The 17,330-nt window shown below is 47.1% G+C and overlaps 1 protein-coding gene across 11 annotated transcripts in view; it reads left to right on the top strand.

Annotated features, from left to right (window-relative positions):
• The window catches only part of ADGRB1 (adhesion G protein-coupled receptor B1), a 278,660-nt gene that overhangs the window by 109,641 nt on the left and 151,689 nt on the right, over window positions 1–17,330 (top strand). For 10 of the 11 annotated variants that reach the window (XM_088055296.1, XM_088055291.1, XM_088055275.1 and 7 more), the window contains one exon: window positions 10,455–10,613. The exons of the other annotated variant lie outside the window; for it this stretch is intronic. In XM_088055296.1, coding sequence (XP_087911422.1) covers window positions 10,455–10,613 — 159 coding nt within the window. The remainder of the gene's footprint in view (window positions 1–10,454; window positions 10,614–17,330) is intronic. 11 annotated transcript variants of the gene reach the window in all.

Raw genomic sequence — 17,330 nt, 5'->3', positions numbered from 1 at the left:
AAAAAAAAAAAATAGCTAATGCACATGATGATTAGCAATTAAGTAGGGTCGATAATTTGTGAAGTGGTCTGAATCTCTGTATATCTGTTACCAAACCCACTCCTCTCTTCCCTCTCCACACACACTCACTGCCTCACTCTGTAGCTCAAATCAGAGCAGCAATTAGGCCCTGCCTCATGCAGGCTCTCAGGATCAAGGACTGTCTGTGACTGTTTTGCCTATGGAGTGCCAGTCCCAGAACGAGTCTCATTTTACTCAAGGCCTCTTAACACTGCTGGAATATAAATGGCAAATGGGAACAACAGGAAAAGTCATTTACAAATTCCTGGGTAAATGCTGAGCCTTGGTGGCATCTCTTCATCTGTGATGATATAATCGCTCAATTCTCTGCCTTTCTTTTCTTAAGCAGGACCTCAGACCGAGGGAATTTCACATCAGATTTGTCTCTAGGAACAAAGGGGTTTAAGCCTTTAAGACCTTGATCTCTCAGGGCTGAAGATTATCAGAATGAGGGACTGGATCAGCAGACTCAGGGTTAAGAAATTCTTGTGGAGATGCTTTCATTGGGGAAGAGGTTTTCTTTTAGTGGTGATTACAGGAGAAATCAGAGGGAGATGTCACCTGTAGCAAGGTAATGTCTGCTCTACATCAAGGCATTATAAAGAGCAAGAGCTTAACTCCTATTTAGTTCTCAGGCTAAAAACACAGGCTGAGACCACAGCTCTGCTGCCTGCAGGGCCACACAAATTCCATTTGGCATTTCCTTGTGCCGCTCTGGGACTTTGAGGGGGCATAACAAACACGTGTGAATAATCCCCTCTCACCACTGATAGGAAAGGCAACGACTTTGGGAACGGTCAATTACAAATCAGGCTGAGAATTGCTTTATTCATTCTAATCCAGGGTCTCTGGGGGATCTGTGAGCAAATTGCTGTGCCTGCAGTCTGTTTTGTAGTGCCCCAGCTTCAGATTCCCAGCAATGATGCTAGGGACTCACATACCACACCTCAGTGTCGAAAGATCAATATTAACCTCGTCATTATAATGCTGGTAAAGGTTGATGATATTGATTTCTTGTCCTTGGTGCCAAGGCATGTTGGATACCACGTGGTGATTATCCCAGACCCAGAACTGCAGCTGCTGCCTCCTGAAAGTCTCATTAAGCAGCCTGAAAGGAGCTTCTCATTTGAGTGCCTCCAATGGTTTGAACCTATCCCTGCCTTCTCTTTGGACTGAAGAAACTGGGGAATTTAGGATGACATTCTCTACTCAGAGAGTGGTGAGGCCCTGGCATAGGTTGCCCAGAGAAGCTGTGGATGTCCCATCTCTGGAAGCGTTCAGATCCAGGTTGGATGAGGCTCTGAGCAACCTGGGATAGTAGAAAGTGTCCCTGGCCATGGCAGGAGGGTTGGAACTCAGTGATCTTTAAGGTCCCTTCAAACCAAAACATTCTCCCATTCTATGATTTAACCTCCCCCAAATTCTCCCTCACCTCGCCCAAGTGTTGCATGAGCCAGCCATTCTGCCCGTGCTCCTCTTCATGAGGGGACTTGGAGAGAGGCAGAGGCACAGAGACAAGCCTGAAACCTGCTCCCTTCTGCAGTGGAAAACACGAGCAAGGTGTCAAGGGTTGGGACTGAGAGCGTCTTTCCAACGAGGCAGCCTGGATTCACCGTGCAGGGTGAGTGGATCCGACAGCTCGGAGGAGGAGAGGACCCCGGCAGGAGAAATGCCAGCTGACAACCTGCTTGTTCCCAGCCTGCCTCAGAGGTGACCACACAAAAAAACACTTCCCTGCGGTTTTCAGACACCTCTGTTCCCCTTCCAGGCAAAATCCACATCACTGACATCTCTGTTTGAAGAGGGATTGGCTGTGCCTATCAAAACAACATTAAATATTTGGTTTAGTAGTGCAGAGGTGCTGCCTCAGCTGGAGTTTGCCTTTCTGGCTCTATCCTGGGAGCTGGGAGGCACAAATTGTACGGTGTCCCCATCAAAACTGCCCTGAGAGGAGACACTTGGCTTCTGGCTTGTCCCCCTGGATGATTTTCTCTCTGTCCTCCTGGAAGATGTTCAGCTGAAGACAACTTGACTCCTCTCAGTGTTGTAAAGACACCATGGGCAAGCCTTTTAGCTTCACACACCTCCCCAATTCATCCTGCAGAAGCAAAAATGGCACAGCCCTGCCTTGCAGTGCTCTTGTGGCGAGAAATATATGACAGCTCGTGGAGGAGTGAGAAACTGCAGTCTTGGGGACCACAGGAATCCTTCAGGTGGAAATGCTGTCCAGGAAACAAGATGGAATTGCATGGGCTTGCAGATCCCTGGGTGTTGCAACATTTCATGGCATTTATGGGTTTATGCAGTGTTCTGCAAGTGTTTTATAGGTGAAAACCATGGCCCTTCAAGCCAGGAAAGATGGAACAGAGAATCATTGAATTGTTTAAGTTGGAAAAGCTGTCTAAGATCATCAAGTCCAGCCATTAACCCAGCACTGCCAAGCCCACCACCAAACCAACGTCCCCAACAGATCATGCAAAGACCTGAAAGGAAATTTCACGAATGCTCTCCTCTGGTTGCCTTTTATGAAAATAGACAGTGATCCTGGTGTCAGGGAAGTTTCACTCAGCTCGGGCTGCACAGTTAGATTTGAATGGGATCATGTATTCCTCACCACAGGGAGATACATGTGGCTGAGCTAATCCACCCCCTCTCTGCTTTGCACTGGGGTCTGCAGCAACATGGAGAAGCAAACAGTGCGTGAACCAGCTCTGGTGCGATTTATACAACTTCAGAGAGGTTCAGGGCGGGGAAGCATTTCATTCCTCCCTGGTGGTGCAGGCTGGGTTTCTCTTCACAAGTCTGTTCGCTAATATTTTGCCTTCTCTGCTTTGAAATGAGTTAAGTGATTAGGCCTCTATGGCTTTCTTATGGGAAGATCCTTCCATGGTTTTATTTGATCTCCCATTCAGACTAAACATTCCCTTTCTCATTTCCCTGCCCACCTCCCCCACTATTTCCACATAAATAATCTCTCTTTATCCCTCGTGTTTCATTTGCAGGGATTCATGTAATAAGCACAGCTTTATGCTGGGTTTCCTTGAAAGCTGCATACTGGCCTCATTTCCATCTTCCTTAAGTGATTTGTAGAGCAGAGGGAGATTGAAGCTGGTCCTAAATGATTGTCCAGATTTGACCCCGTTACCTTAATTTGCAGGGACTTGTGAATGCTGTGGGAATCAGTGGCAGCTTTGAAAAATCACGTCATTTATTTGGGTGCCCAGAAGTGAGTGACCTGGGCAGATTTTGGCAATTTTGGTGGTGGGAAATACTGGCCTGAACTCCAGCTGGCTGTGCCCTGACCACATCTCCATGAAGGAGAGTCACAGGGTTAAAGTCAAGGTAGGAAGAGGTCAAGCAACAGGGAAAGTACCAGGAAGCATCTTGTTGGCCAGATTAGGGGTTTTTTGGCCCAATATCCTTTCATTAGTAGTGGCTACCAAGGGAAAATATCAGAACAAGACAAACATACAACATCCAGACAGCCTGAAAGGAGGTGGTGGCCAGGTGGGGCTTGAAATCTTCTCCCAGGCAGCAAGACAAAAAGAGAGAATGTGCCAGGAGAGATCAGGCTGGACATCAGGAAGAATTCCTTCACTGAAAGGCTTGTCAGACATTGGAATGGGCTGCCAAGGGAGGTGATGGAGTCACCATCCCTGGAAGTGTTCAGGGAATGATTGGATGTGGCACTGAGGGCTGTGATTTGCTCAACAAAGTCAGAGGTTGGACTTGATGATCCTGAAGGTCCTTTCCAACTTTGTACAACTCATCCGCTTGAAGCCCAGGGAACTTCTGAGCAAGAGCTGCTGGGTTTCTATCTATTAACATTTATGGGTTTGCCTTTCATGCATTTCCCCAGTTATGTTTTATATTCATGGAAACTTTGGTTCCTTTTCCTGCTGTGAAAACATTGCACCATTTGACACAGCTCTGTGTCTGTAAATTATGTCCTTCACTGGGTTTGCACCTGCCTCCTGCCTGTTCCACTTGATACCCCTCAATTCCAGCACTGGAAAACTCAGGGAGCAGGCAGTCCCTGGTTACCTTGCCCTGCAGCTCATGAACTTTTAATGCATGTTTATCATTTTTCTCCCCTCACCCATCTCCTTTCCATGGAGAAAAGTCAAACAGTCGTGGAATTGGTTTGGTTTGCAAGGAGTCTTAAAGATCACCTCGTTCCTTTCTTGTTCTGGGACACCTCCCACTATCCCAGGTTGCTCCAAGCCCTGTCCAACCTGTACTTAAAAACTTCCAGGGATGGGGCAGGCACAACTTCTCTGGAAAATCTGGGCCAGGGCCTCACCGCCCCCACAGTAAAGAATTCCTTCCTTTTATCTAATCTAAGTCTACCCTCTTTCAGCTTAAAACCGTGCTTTTAACCATTGTCCTATCACTGCATGTCCTTGCAATGAATGATTTTGCTTTTTAGGGAGCTTGGGGCATTGTTTTTTATGCACACAATCTGCAAAACAGCAAAGTGTAACCTGGGATTTATGTTGGAAAGGGCAGAGAAGGAACCACTGGAACTCACTTGTGCTGCTGTGGACTTTCATTGCATGGGACACAAAGAGGGGACATCTCACTGAAAGATCGCTCTCTTTTTTCCCACAGAAGGAACAAACTGAATGTATGATTTTCCAGGGAACAATCACTGGTTGGTGGAATAGAAGGATGTCTTCAGAACAGCCCCTTCTGGACTTGCTCTTTCCCAGCACAGTAGAAAGGAGAGTGATAAAGGAGCAGCTCCCTCACTTACCCCATTGTGTAACAAATTCAGGATTCAGATGGTATAAGACAATCTCACTCTTGATTTTCCTTCAGTATCCTTCCCCCTATTTGCATAAGAAATGACATTTTTTCCACTCATTTGCTAATTGAGATGATTCAGAAACTGTGATACAGATTCCACTACAAGTATTGTCAGTGGTAGCACACAGAGCTGTGGTGGGGTTTTTGCAGTCTGGACATGTTCTTCAGACAAAAAAAATGCCCTGACCCGCTGAGTTGGAGACAGCTGCCAACAAGACATGTCTTCAGCTCGGGTCAGTGAGAGGCTAAATCCAAAAATGCTAAATCGGAGGTGGATGTGGAGTGTCAGCAAAGCTCTTTTTGCTGTGCTCTATTGATTGTCTCATGTAGATTCCTTAGTTTTTGCTGTTGTCACTGCCATCTAATTTAAGGGATTGCTGTTAAATTAAAAGGCATGATTGACTGACTGTCATCTGAGACACATTGCAGCTGTCAGCTGCAAAGATAAACTCCGGATCGGGATGCAAATCTTCCCGAAGATCAAGGGTGTTTGGACGAGGTGTCTAAGTGGAGCCCTCTCAGTTAATTTGCAGTAGGAAAGACCCATTCTTTTGGCATCTCTGCTTAAGATTCAGGAAGAGAAATGCCAAATATGAGCTTGCTGGTTTATGTAAACCATCTTGGAATTTTCTCCATTTAACCGGAGAATTAAAATGCATTGGGTCAGCCTTGCATGAAAACTAATTTGTTTTAGTCCATGATCATGATAAGAACTGACTGAGGAGGATCAAAAAACTCTTTAGAAACTGGATTAAAGGCCTCCCTGAATGATGGGCACTCAGACCAGCCACGAGCCCCAGATGCAACAGCCACCTTTGTTAAAACACATTCTAGGAGCTTGGGCTGCTCTCCAAAAATAAAAAAAATGCAAGTTAAACCTGGCTGTTTGATCAAGATGACAGCTGCTGGTTGTGATGGGGACCTCTGGAGCTGGAGGCATGAGCCACAGCTCCTCCAGTTTAGGGGGATAAAGGGCAAGGTGAGAGAACTCCGTGGTTCTACGAGACCTTAGCTGAGAAAAACTTCACAAAGTGGGAAGGGGTTGGGTGTGTGACCTTCAGAGGATTCAGTGCCTTTGAAAAGCAAAACCCTTTATAGAGCAGTTGCAGCAGCCTCATTATTTGTGGATTAAGGACAGATGGCAACTCAAGCCGCATCGATCAGCAGGAGCAGCAGTTTGCTGAGAGCTCATGGAATGGGACCCCAGGGGTAGCAGGGACTGCCTGCAAAGGGTCCCATTAACTTCAGAGCCAGTCTGCACTGCATTTCCTGTGGTGTCCTCGCTTCCCAGCACCAAAAAAACACCCAGCCTTGTGCTGGCAATGGAAGAAGGGGCAGAGCGAGGGATTGTGTGGTGGGCAGGTGGGGATGAATGTTTTCTAGAGGATGGGGAGTCACTGGGGCTGTGTCAGCTCGACAAGCAGAGGCTGAGTGACGGGGAGCTGTGCAGCCTCTGCAGGGACCACATCACACTTTCATCCCTCCTGCAGCTTCTGCACTGGGCTAAAAGCATCTGTGGGATGCCACAGCCATTGGAGATCATTCTTTTCATAGAATCATGGAATCATTAATATTGGAAAAGGTCACCAAGCCTGACCACCAGTGTAGCACCCCCACTATGTTTGCCACCACCGTGTCCTCCAGTGCCACATCCACACCTTGTCTGAAGACTCACAGGGATGGTGACCCCACCTCTTCCCTGGGCAGCCTGTTCCAGTGCTTTAATAACCCTTTCTGTGAAGAAATTTTTCCAGATAAATCATCTAAAACTCCTCCTGGCACATCTTGAGATCATCCTGTCACTTGTTACTCGGGAGAAGAGACTGACACTCACCTCGCTACAAGCTCCTGTCAGGGAGTTGTAGGGAGAGATGAAATCTCCCTTCAGCCTTTTTCTCCAGGCTGAGCCCCCCCAGCCCCCTCAGCCACTTGTTTCCAGAAACCAGATGCAGCAGTGGGCACAAGAACCCTGTGTTTTCCCTCATGGCACAGCATTTTCCCCACTGAAAGGTGGCATAGGAATAACTTCATATAATAGACCCTTTATCACTTGTTTACAGCTCCACTAAAAAAGACAAATCACTTGAAGCAGTGAAGGACTAGACCTGGGAAAAGAAGGGGGTTTTCAAAAGGTTTATCTGACAGACAGTAAACAAGACAAATAACATGCAGCATTTAATTTGTCAGGACCATGGTACAACCTGATGATAAAAAAAGACTGCTCCATAAAGTGGGGAGTACCTTTGTCTTGGCTGTAAATGCCTGGGTTGATTTACTAAGTGCCCTGGTACTTCTCTGGCTCCTCTGTGTTGCTCACAAATGGGATGGAATCTGAGGAGTAAGAGGAGGAAGGAAGTTATCTGTGCTCAACCTCATAAACTGATCTCATTCCAATTAAGGATTTGAGATCATGACAGTTTTTATCTTATTTTGCCTGGTTCTCCCATTGCTGGGGATAATCAGAGTAAGAATTACCCCCTCTGCCCCTCTCAGGTGAGACCCCACCTGCAGAGCTGCCTCCAGCTCTGGGTTCCCCAGCACAGGAAGGACCTGGAGCTGTTGGAGTGAGTACAGAGGAGGCACCAAGGGGATCAGAGGGATGAAGCAGCTCTGCTGTGAGGGAAGGCTGGGAGAGCAGGGATTGTTCAACCTGGAGAAGCTTTAGGGTTATCTAATTGTGGCTTTCCAGTACCTGGAGGGAGCCAGCAAGAAATAACGGAGAGAGAATATTTACAAAGGCCTGGAGTTACAGGACAAGGGGGAATGGCTTCAAACTGAAAGAAAGAAGGTTTGGCTTGGATATCAGGAAGAAATTCTTCCTTGTGAGGGTGGTGAGGCCCTGGCAAAGGTTTTCCAGAGAAGCTGTGGCTGCCCCATCCCTGGAAGTATCCAGGGCCAGGTTGGAGGGGGCTTGGAGCACCCTGGGATAGTGGAAGGTGTCCCATGGCAGGGCAGTGGAAACAAGATTATCTCTTCTTGAGGTCCCTTCCAGCTCAAGCCATTCCATGATTCTATGATTTAAGAAATCAAACACTGGCACCTTCGTTATCCCTCCTTCTTCCCTGTAGTGAGACCAGGCAGCATTAATCTTTCTGTGTATTTTAGGGGATCAGTCCCCAAAATGTAGAACTGTTTGAATAATCCATCATCAAACTGGGGACACCAGAACAACCAGTGAGTCCAGGCCCATATTTTTCTTCCAAACACAATATAAAATAACTTCTAAGGACACTGGAGCAATCATACATTTTTTCTCAACAAAAAGCATCCCAAATAAATCGCAATCCAAGCCAAGGCTTGCATGAAGCTGCTTTCGCCCTTCCCCAGCCTCACTCCTAATCTGCAAGGGAGTGAGATGAAAGAAGGACATCCTGAGAAGGGCAAGCCAGGAGCTGATTAACTCCTAAATGGGTTTGGTTACAGATATCCTATTGATCAGCTCGAGCCTGGCATCGGGATACCTCCCATTACACCGAAGGTTTCTCTTACAAAGGAAACACAATCTGTCTCCCATGAGGAGATGGAAGACAAGCTGTTTAGGAAAGTGACCAGCACAGAAAGTGACTTTTGAGGGAAAGACAGTCTTCTTCAAGGTCAAGTATTTGCTTTGTGCCAGTAACAGCTCCATCCTCCATGCTGATGCCAGGATCTCTGGGCACTTTGCTGGCAAGTTCACTGCCCTCCATTTCCTTCCTGCTCCATTTTTCCATGTTATTCTCATGATTAAGTATCTGAGTAGCTTCCATGGCCATCAGCAGTGGGAATGTTGCTGAGCCTGTGTTTATTTTCACTCTGTCTTGGGGGGAAAAGTTAAACCACAACCAGGCTGGAGGTAGCAGAGTATGAACTCGTGCGTTTTTGCTGTGGAGCTGGATGAGTATTTGCCCATCCCTGTTCAGGAGGGTGCTGATAATGTCCCCAAATTCTGATCTGGCACCTAGTTTGGCTTGTTTTTCCAGGCAGGGCTGGTGTCCTGTCTAGGGTGTGTAGGGACCAGCAGAGCAGTTCAGGGAGACTGAGTCAGCTGAAGTGGATCATCTGCATCTCTGAATTCTCTGGCTGTTGGCAAGGGAAAAAAAAAAGGGGGGGGATATTTCATTTTTATTTTAAAAACAAGAATTTTCCCAGTGTTTCCTGTCTTAAAAAAAACGCTGCATCTTTAGCTCGTTATCCTTATCTGCCTGAGCACAGCACAGAGCTGAATCCCCTGGACCTGAAACATCTCCAAGGGTAGCTGTGGGTAATGAGAGAATTCACAGCAGGAAAAGCAGCCATGTGAAAGTGGCCACCTCTGGGCTGAAGGGCCACCTCTGCTCCTCCCCATGAGGTGGACAAATGATGGAGCAGAACAGTGAAGCTGAGGCTTATTCCAGCAGATTTTAGATTGCTGCGTGTGGCCGATGAGGAGCGAACTGACCACTGAGGGATGTGACAGCTTATCCATCACCTGAAAGGATTGGATAATCCCCTGCTGTCTTTTACAACCCAAAACTCAGCCTTGCTGTGCTCCCTGCAGGTGTTTGGTCTGTGGGATGCCAGCCAGATTCAGATGGTTTTCACAGTCCATCCTGCCACCAGCATTTATGGATGTTCCACCTGGGCCGGTTGCTTTTGGCAGGAAGCAGGAGAGACACCAGTGGAGAAGGCTGCAGAGGTTCAGAATTCCCTTTAAGTAGCAGGATCATCCCTGCAGCCAGGTGGTTTGGTGGATCCATCCTTTTTCAGAGCTGTAGATTGTGGTACACTGGGGAAAGCTGAGTGTTGCTGACACCAGCACTGAGCGTGGCTGGGGAGAGGAGCCAAAAATGCACTTTCATCTTACGGTGCTCACAGGTTACTCCCCATGGGCTCTGCAAAGAGTGCTGGAGGAGAATGTCATTCCCATGTTATTCCCCCACCAAAGCTGTCCCTGACAGCGGTGCCTCTCTGTGCCTGGTGGGGTCTGCAGTGTGGGGAAAGGAAAAGTCTTTTTTTTTTTTTTTTTTTTGAAATATGAGTGGTAGAGCCCTTATCCCTTCTCACCTTCCTTGTCTTCACATCGTGTGTTTGTGTGGTGGCACAAGGAGGAAACACAACCTCACTGATGGTGGATTTGTACCTTGAAGTGGTTTTTGCTCGTGTCTTCTGAGGTTAGAAGCCAACAGGACACAAAATGGGCAGAGTCTTGTCAGAGGGGAGCTCTTTGCTGCAGTAAGCACAGGAGGAGCAGGGCTAGTTGGAATCATAGAATATCCTGAGGTGGAAGGGACCCCCAAGGATCACTGAAGTCCAACTCTTGGCTCTGCACAGGACAGCCCCAAGAACCCAGTCAAGTGCCTGAAGGTGTTGTCCAAGCACTTCTTATACTCTATAAATAGGAATAACTGAAGAGAAGTCAATATAAAGTCAGGCAATGCTTCTCCCTTCCCCGTCTTGACTTTCTGGGCTACCCTGCAGTGTCCAGCCCCACCACTTTTTTAAAGACACCCCAGTTTTGAGTCTTGGCAGCTGGTACATGGCAGGGTCCTCTGGGCCGGTGCTGCCTTGGCTCCCCTGGGCGCTGGGCTCTCTCTGGGGCTGACGGGGCTTTTCTGGATCTTGCCCAGGTGGTTGGAACTCCTGGTCGGCTTGGGGCGACTGCACCAAGGACTGCGGGGGCGGCCTGCAGACCCGCATGCGCTCCTGCAAGCCCCTTCCCAACGAGGGCCTGGCCTGCGAGGGAGTCCTGGAGGAAGGACGGCTGTGCAATAGGAAGGCTTGCAATAGTAAGTGGAGGCATGTTCCCTTGCACGCGCGGGGCCGGGGCGCCCTTCCCGGGAGGAGGAGGTTGGCCTCATCCCCATCAAGGATGGAGGGTGCTCCAGAGGCTCAGGGAAGCTGAGCTGGAGCAGTGAGCCCAGGGGGAAGTGTGGAGCCGGCTGTGCATGGCGCTGCCCGTCCCTGCCTGTCTCGCATGCACGTGCTGGCACGGTCCTCCACCACCCTCCAGACCTTCAGCCCAAAGAATTCATAGGAATCCATAAGCAGGCTTGCATCAGGTTTTCATAGGTTGGTGGTAAATCTGCCGTGTCCTGAAGGGCTTTTTATTTTTTTCAGTTCTCCTAAATAATTAAAGCTAAGAGAGATGTTAATCTTGCTTCTTCTTGGTTTAGTTCAAGAGCAGTGACCCTGCCCCTTTCTTTTACAAATGGAAGCCCCCGGTGACAAGATGTAGAGAAAGATCTGGCTGTTATGGATTGAGTGATGCAAAGGCTTCGGTGTGTGCTCCACTCTCCCCCTGTAATGCATCCTCTTTCCAGGTCCTCTTCTCCAGAGAACAGGGCACAGCGTGCCCACACCAGTCAGAGACTGATGGGTTGAACTCCAGCACTTTCATCCCCAGTTCTTCTATTGCTTTAAGCTGTGTTGAGAGTGGGATAGAGGAAAAGCCAACTGCAGACACAGCTCGGCTCAACAAATGCAAGCAAATCACTGGTTATAATTATTCCCTTCTTTTTATTTCAAATTCAGAGTAGAGAATGTTTGAATAACTCCTCTGACTAGTCAAATAACTAAGGAAAGTTCAACCATCTTCAAAGGCTGCGAAGTATCTCCTGATAAGGGGGAAGTTCAAATAAAGGGACATAAATATATTACTCTAATAAGGGCTAAAATAATTTCATGCATTTTTTAACATTTCCATAAATTTAAAATATGTTGCAATTAGGCTTAGACTTTTTTTTTTTTTTTCAAAGGAAACCTGGTATCTTGAATTCCGTCTCCTTGACTCACAATTGCTAAATTCCCTCTGAAGTTTGCCCACACCAGGGATATTTAATCCGTGTGTCCCATGCTTGGTGGTGACTTTGTATTCATGACTCAGCTGTGGCTTGTAGGGAGAATAGGAGTGCAAAGACCTGGAAGCTGGTCCTGAAAAAAGTCCAGCTGTGGGATTGGGGTGTGCCTGAGTGGGGTTGGAGGAAGGGCCACACCAGTCTTGGTGAACAATGTGTGAAAAAAGAAGAAGGGATGGCACTGGGAGTGGGACAGGGGGATCTGCAGGGCTGTCACTCTTTGAACATGGCAACACATGGGATAACAGGCAAAAAAGCTCCTCAATGTGTCCCTCCTATGCTGGGTGAACTAGGGGGGAACCCAGTTCAGCAGATTCTCTTTGCAAGACATCCTTCCTCATCCCTAACCATCTTCCAAGCTGTCCATGACCTGTTTGATTCTTCTGGCAGCCCTCTTGAAGTGGTGAGAGGGGGAAGACCCTGTTTTCCAGGGGGAAGACCCTGTTTTCCAGGGCCAGCCTCATCAGCACTGAGTAGGGGGTGTAACATCTTCCCTTGATCTTCCCTAGGGGCAAAACTTTGGTTCTTTTTCATGACAGATCTTGGTTCTTCTTCATGATAGATCCCCTGAGGTTGTGGGGCAAGGAGGGATGGAGAACTGTGGGGACTGGGTTGGATTTCCATGGCGTGGAGTGCAGCAATGAAGAATTAATTGGTTTTTACTCATTCTTTACTTCGCTTTTTCGCAGAACACAACACTCAGCAAAGCCAATCCTAAGTGCAAAAAACCTGAAGGGGCTATGATTCAATAAATCATTTCACTTGTCTTGCTGTCCTTCTTCCATTGCATTCCCAGTCAATTCCTCCTCCAAATAGCAATGAGATTAGTTCAGCTCAGATTATTTGGGAAGAAGGAATTTTAAGCTAAGTGGAAAGTCCTAGTTTGGAAGGAGAATACACGCACAGAGACAGGCAGCACAAACTGATTTATTCCATTGAAATAAATAAATTAATTCTGATTAATTGTCCCAAGACCCTCTTTGCAGACAAACTGCTGAGCCCCATTTTGATGTGTATGTGTTGGAAAGGATTTGAGGGGGTGTGTGAGCAATAAATCTTTCCAGGAGACTTCTCTGTGCATGTCTTGAGGTCTGTGTCCTACTTCAAGATAAATCTGTGTCTCTTCATATCAAAACTGTTCACTTGGCTCTGAACTTGCTTCTCAGTGAATCTGTCCCCTGTTGCCTTTGCCCAAGGAGATGCACTTTTGACCCAAGAATGGTTTCTAATTTTCTTGCACATATCTTTTCCTTCTCTTTACTTTGATCTGCACCAAAACCTAAGAGGATTTAAAACTAGAATAAAAATCCTGTTTTAAATGTGTCACTGTTATTTTCATATTGACTTTTGCTCATAGATTTGTTCGGGATGAGTAGAATGTTCGTTCTTTCCCTGGAACTGTTATTATTCTAAGTGTTCATTATAAGCTGCAGTTAAATATGTTCTAATGATTTCTTTTTTTAATTAAAAGAAAAAAATGAGGGAAAATGGGGGAAAAAAAACAAAACAAAGAGGAGCTGGCCAGGAAAACAATTTTGTCTTGAATTGTTCAGCTTTTAAGCAGATTGTAATAATACTTGACCACCTCTCCAAGTATTGTGGAATAGCTGAGATCTTAATTTTCTAGTAGGAAAAAAAAAAAGCAGGAAAAAACATTTTCTTTGAATAAAGGACCATCTGTAATCCTGATAAAACACCAGAACAAAACGGGGATGAGTGCTCTGATCTTTTCCTCTTTGCTGTGGAGGTAAATTGAAACTTGTCCACTTAGGAAATGCTGGCCAAGCAAGTCAGGTTAGAAAAACACAGACATTCCCACCACCTTCAAAACCCATCTCTTGTCTTTAACTTCTCCTTCTCACTTCTGCCGAAGCGGCTCAGAAGCTGATGGGTTTTAAAACTCAGAAGCAGGAGTGTTTCAGGTGTTTAATTGGATCTCCAGCCTCTGGGGTAACTTCTCAGAGTGCTGATGCTCAGCTCCCTGGAGCTGCTGAGAGGAACTTTTATGGAAGAATCTATGAGGGTTTCATTGTTTTTTGTTTTTTTTTTTCATTTTGCAAGGCCGTGGCAAATGTTCCAGAGTTGTCTTGTCACACAGCTTCTCCCTGAGGTGGACCTTGCCCAGGTCCTGCCATTTTCCTCTTCCAGAGCTGCCCCTGGGTGATCCTTCAGCAGCTCTCAGCATGCAGGAGTGGGAATGGTAGGAAAAACCTCTCATTTTTTCCAAGAGCTGTGACTTGTACCAGCCTGGTCACCAAAACGTGGGTGCAGACACCTGAGCCCCAGTGCTGAGTCTGAACACACTGGAGGCCACAGAGATTGAAATCAGTGCTCAGGGGTGGTTGAATGACTCCACAGGTACCATTTTTATATGGTCTTTTTGCTTTCCCACTCATTTGGGCCACCATCTGTGCTCTTTCATGTAGTAGAGTCTCTTGCTTGATGATCTTCTGGCTAAATTTCCCCAGAGATATACACCCAAGCCTAACAGGAAGTGAGCCAGGTAAGTTTCCCACGGGCAAAACCAAAAGCTGTGAAATGCTGAGGAAAAACTGTACTGAAGCCTCATCCCAAACTGGGAAGAAAATTTTATCTGGTAGCAGCAGCTTGGCTTAGTCAGAGCCTTTATTTGTGGCAGCTGGAGAGAGGTAATCTGAAGGAAAACACAAAGTTTTTGCTGTAATTCTGATTTTTCCTTGCTAAAGGACTTGGTGATATTGCCCTCTCCAGCACAGACAGAGATTTCCTCCCTTTGCTGGATTTGGGCAGGAGCTGCTGTTTTATGGGGAGGGGGGAAAAATGTCAACCCAAGTGTGGTGGGAGGTTGCAGAGGAACTTCCCAGGTCCACCCACTGTGGATGGAAAGGGATGTGCTCCAGTGGCTCTTTTTGGCTGCACAGTTCTTGAGGCCAGGTTTGCCCACAACCTGGCAGGGAGAGGGTCCTCACAAGGAGCCTGGGTGGACAAGATCCAAACCAGAGGGGGAATCTCACAGCCCTGACCCCAGCATCGGAATTCAGCAGTGCTGGAGACATGTAAGAGCAATCAGAGATGTGGCAGCCTGGGTTTATTGCTGGGGAGGGAGAACCAGCAGAGGAGCAGGCTGAAATCCTGCCATCCCATCTGGCAGAGGCTGCACAGAGCCATCCCTGACATTCCTGAATATGCAGGTTGGGAAGACACAGCTCCCCACGGCTGGGAAAGGGGTGACCACACCCTACAGGTGCAGGAGGGTGACCATGGCACATTCCTGTTGTTCCAGGCTGGATTTTCAGCTTCCAGCAGGTTAGGGATGTCACCCTTCAGCTGTTAGTGGTGTGAAGGAATTCATGTTCCACATGACATTCCCAAGGCTGAGCCTCAGTCTCTGCCGCTCCTGATTCTCATTAAATCTTTATTTTTTGCTGCAGCCACGGAGCTGAAATATGCTGGGCATGTGTGGGAGCATCTTCGTTCCCTGCAGGCCAGGCTTGAGCTCACTGCAAGCTGGAGGAGCTCCTACAGGTACCTGCTGCTGCTGCAGAGACTTTGCCCTGCCCCCTTTTTTACTGGTGGTTCAGGCACTTCACCTCTGAGAGTCACAGATTGCCCCCAGTGGTGTTTTCACAAGTTTTGGATGTTCAAATTGAAATGCTTTGGGTCATTTCCTTAGCTGGTGTAACTGCAGTATATCCAGTGGCCTCCAAAATGTCCCTCTTCTCCATCCACTGAGGTTTAGGGGGTGTTAGTAGTTCTGTGCTTTTCAGTTTTACTCTTTAGCGGCTGATAGATACCCCAAAAACTCCATGGCCACCACATTTCCCTTCAGTTTTACTGCACTGAGATTCATTTGAATGTTTTGGGTACTTTTTTAATAATCCCTTTCCACTTTTTGCTCTGGTTCATCCCTTCATTCCCACCATCCCACCTTGCCCGAATAATTTTCATGATCCTGCTAATTTCTTTGCCTCTCCTGTTTGGGGGATGAGCACAGAGTGTGTAGCTGTGGTGAGACATGTTTGGATGCTAAAACCTTGGCCCACAGCACTTCAAAGTCTCTTCCCTTATTTTATTTTTCCCTGTTGCAGGGTGCTGTCTGACACATTGCATGTTCTCATTAGAAGTGTTGGTCACCTGCTTCCTATTCCCACTCCTGCCAGCACTGATCATCCTCCACATCCACACTTGAGCTGTGTCTTTTCAAAATCTCGTGTACTTGCCTCTGCCTGCAATTGAAACATCCCTGTTTGGTTCCAAGAGCATTATCCCTCTATTCCTCCTGTCGGCATCTGAAAGGTGCTTGGGTTTTTTCATGCCATTCTCACTACATTTATCCGGCTGGGATGTAAATTGAGTCTAGGTCTTCCCTTAATCCTGGAATTACTCCTTTCCACCGACCCTGCTGTGGGAAAAAGGCTGATGAAATCCAACCAGGTCCCCACTGCCTTTACTTTTTGACCTCCACCCCATAAAGTTCAGGTACCCACAGCAAAGCAGCACTTGCACAACTGCCCCGTGTTCCTAAGAGACCTGGTGTCTCCCTGCTTTGCTTGGAACCAGGATTGATTTGTGCATCTCCCCAAGGAAACTGTCCAGGTTAAATCTCAGCTGTGCTCTGTGTTAAACGGAGACAGACTGGCTTCTCTGCACATCCTTTTCCAAAGGGAAGGCTTCCTGCGGCAGTGGAGCAACCCTGGCAGGGGGAAAGCTTGGGGGAAGCTGGAAGGGTCACTCATTAAGCCTCTAGACTTGATTGGCTTTAATTAGCATGAGAAATAACTGTGCAGACTTGTCATACCTGTCAAGGGTCAAAGGAAATCATTCAATCCTTCAAGACTGCGGTAAGTCATTAGATGTCAGTGACAGCAGGCCCAAATAATTGGTGAGAGGAGGTTCAGGGTGCTAGACTTGCAATTAAAACTTCTATTTTGCTCTTTTATCTTTCCTTCCCTCTGTGCTGCCTCCTGTCTCTCTGTCCATCTGAACACTGACTGCTTCTGGGATATTCAATCCCAGGTTTTCCCTGTCACCTTCCTTGCTCTGGGCACTTGACAAAGCCATCCAAGCTCCGTGTCTACTCCTTGATGCCCAGCCCCACTTTCTCCTCCCAGCCTAAATAAGTCTGTGGGAAGCCCATGGGATGTGCTGCAGGTGGAGATTTTGTTTTTGTGTTTTGTGGGATTTCATGGAGAGGTCTTAAATCAGAGCAGATGAAAGTGTGTGGGTATGGCCAGGAATGAGTGAGGATGTGAGAAGTCCCAGATATGGGAATAATTTAAATTGTCTCCTACTAAACTCAAAAAAATTAGTAGTTGGAAAAAAATAGTTGGAAAACTACTTAGAGTTTGTCTTTTTTTTCACCTGAATCTCCCACAGGAAAAGTCCCATGATTTTTGATTTTTTAGCAATAAAAAGTGTAGGGTTTGGGACCTTTCTATTCCAGGAAAGAGCCAGACAAGAACTATGTGTTTGCAGATACCAGGATGTCTGTGGTCCTGATGTCTGGTTGAGGATGGCAGGTGGGTGACTGCCCCATCCCATCCAGACAGCAGCCAGCTGATGCTGGGAAGGTTTGGAGGAGTCCACGTGACAATTCCTAGACTCCTCAAGTTCTGCTTTCAGGCAGCAGTGATGGTAAATAATACAATTTCACAAACTCTCCCATGATCC

Source organism: Pseudopodoces humilis, chromosome 1 (genome assembly GCF_049639895.1).
Source record: "Pseudopodoces humilis isolate 2021_Gansu_Grassland_sample_001 chromosome 1, ASM4963989v1, whole genome shotgun sequence".
Lineage (NCBI taxonomy): Eukaryota > Metazoa > Chordata > Aves > Passeriformes > Paridae > Pseudopodoces > Pseudopodoces humilis.
The sequence above is the reverse complement of the archived record's forward strand: the minus strand, read 5'-3'. Positions and strand labels throughout refer to the sequence as shown.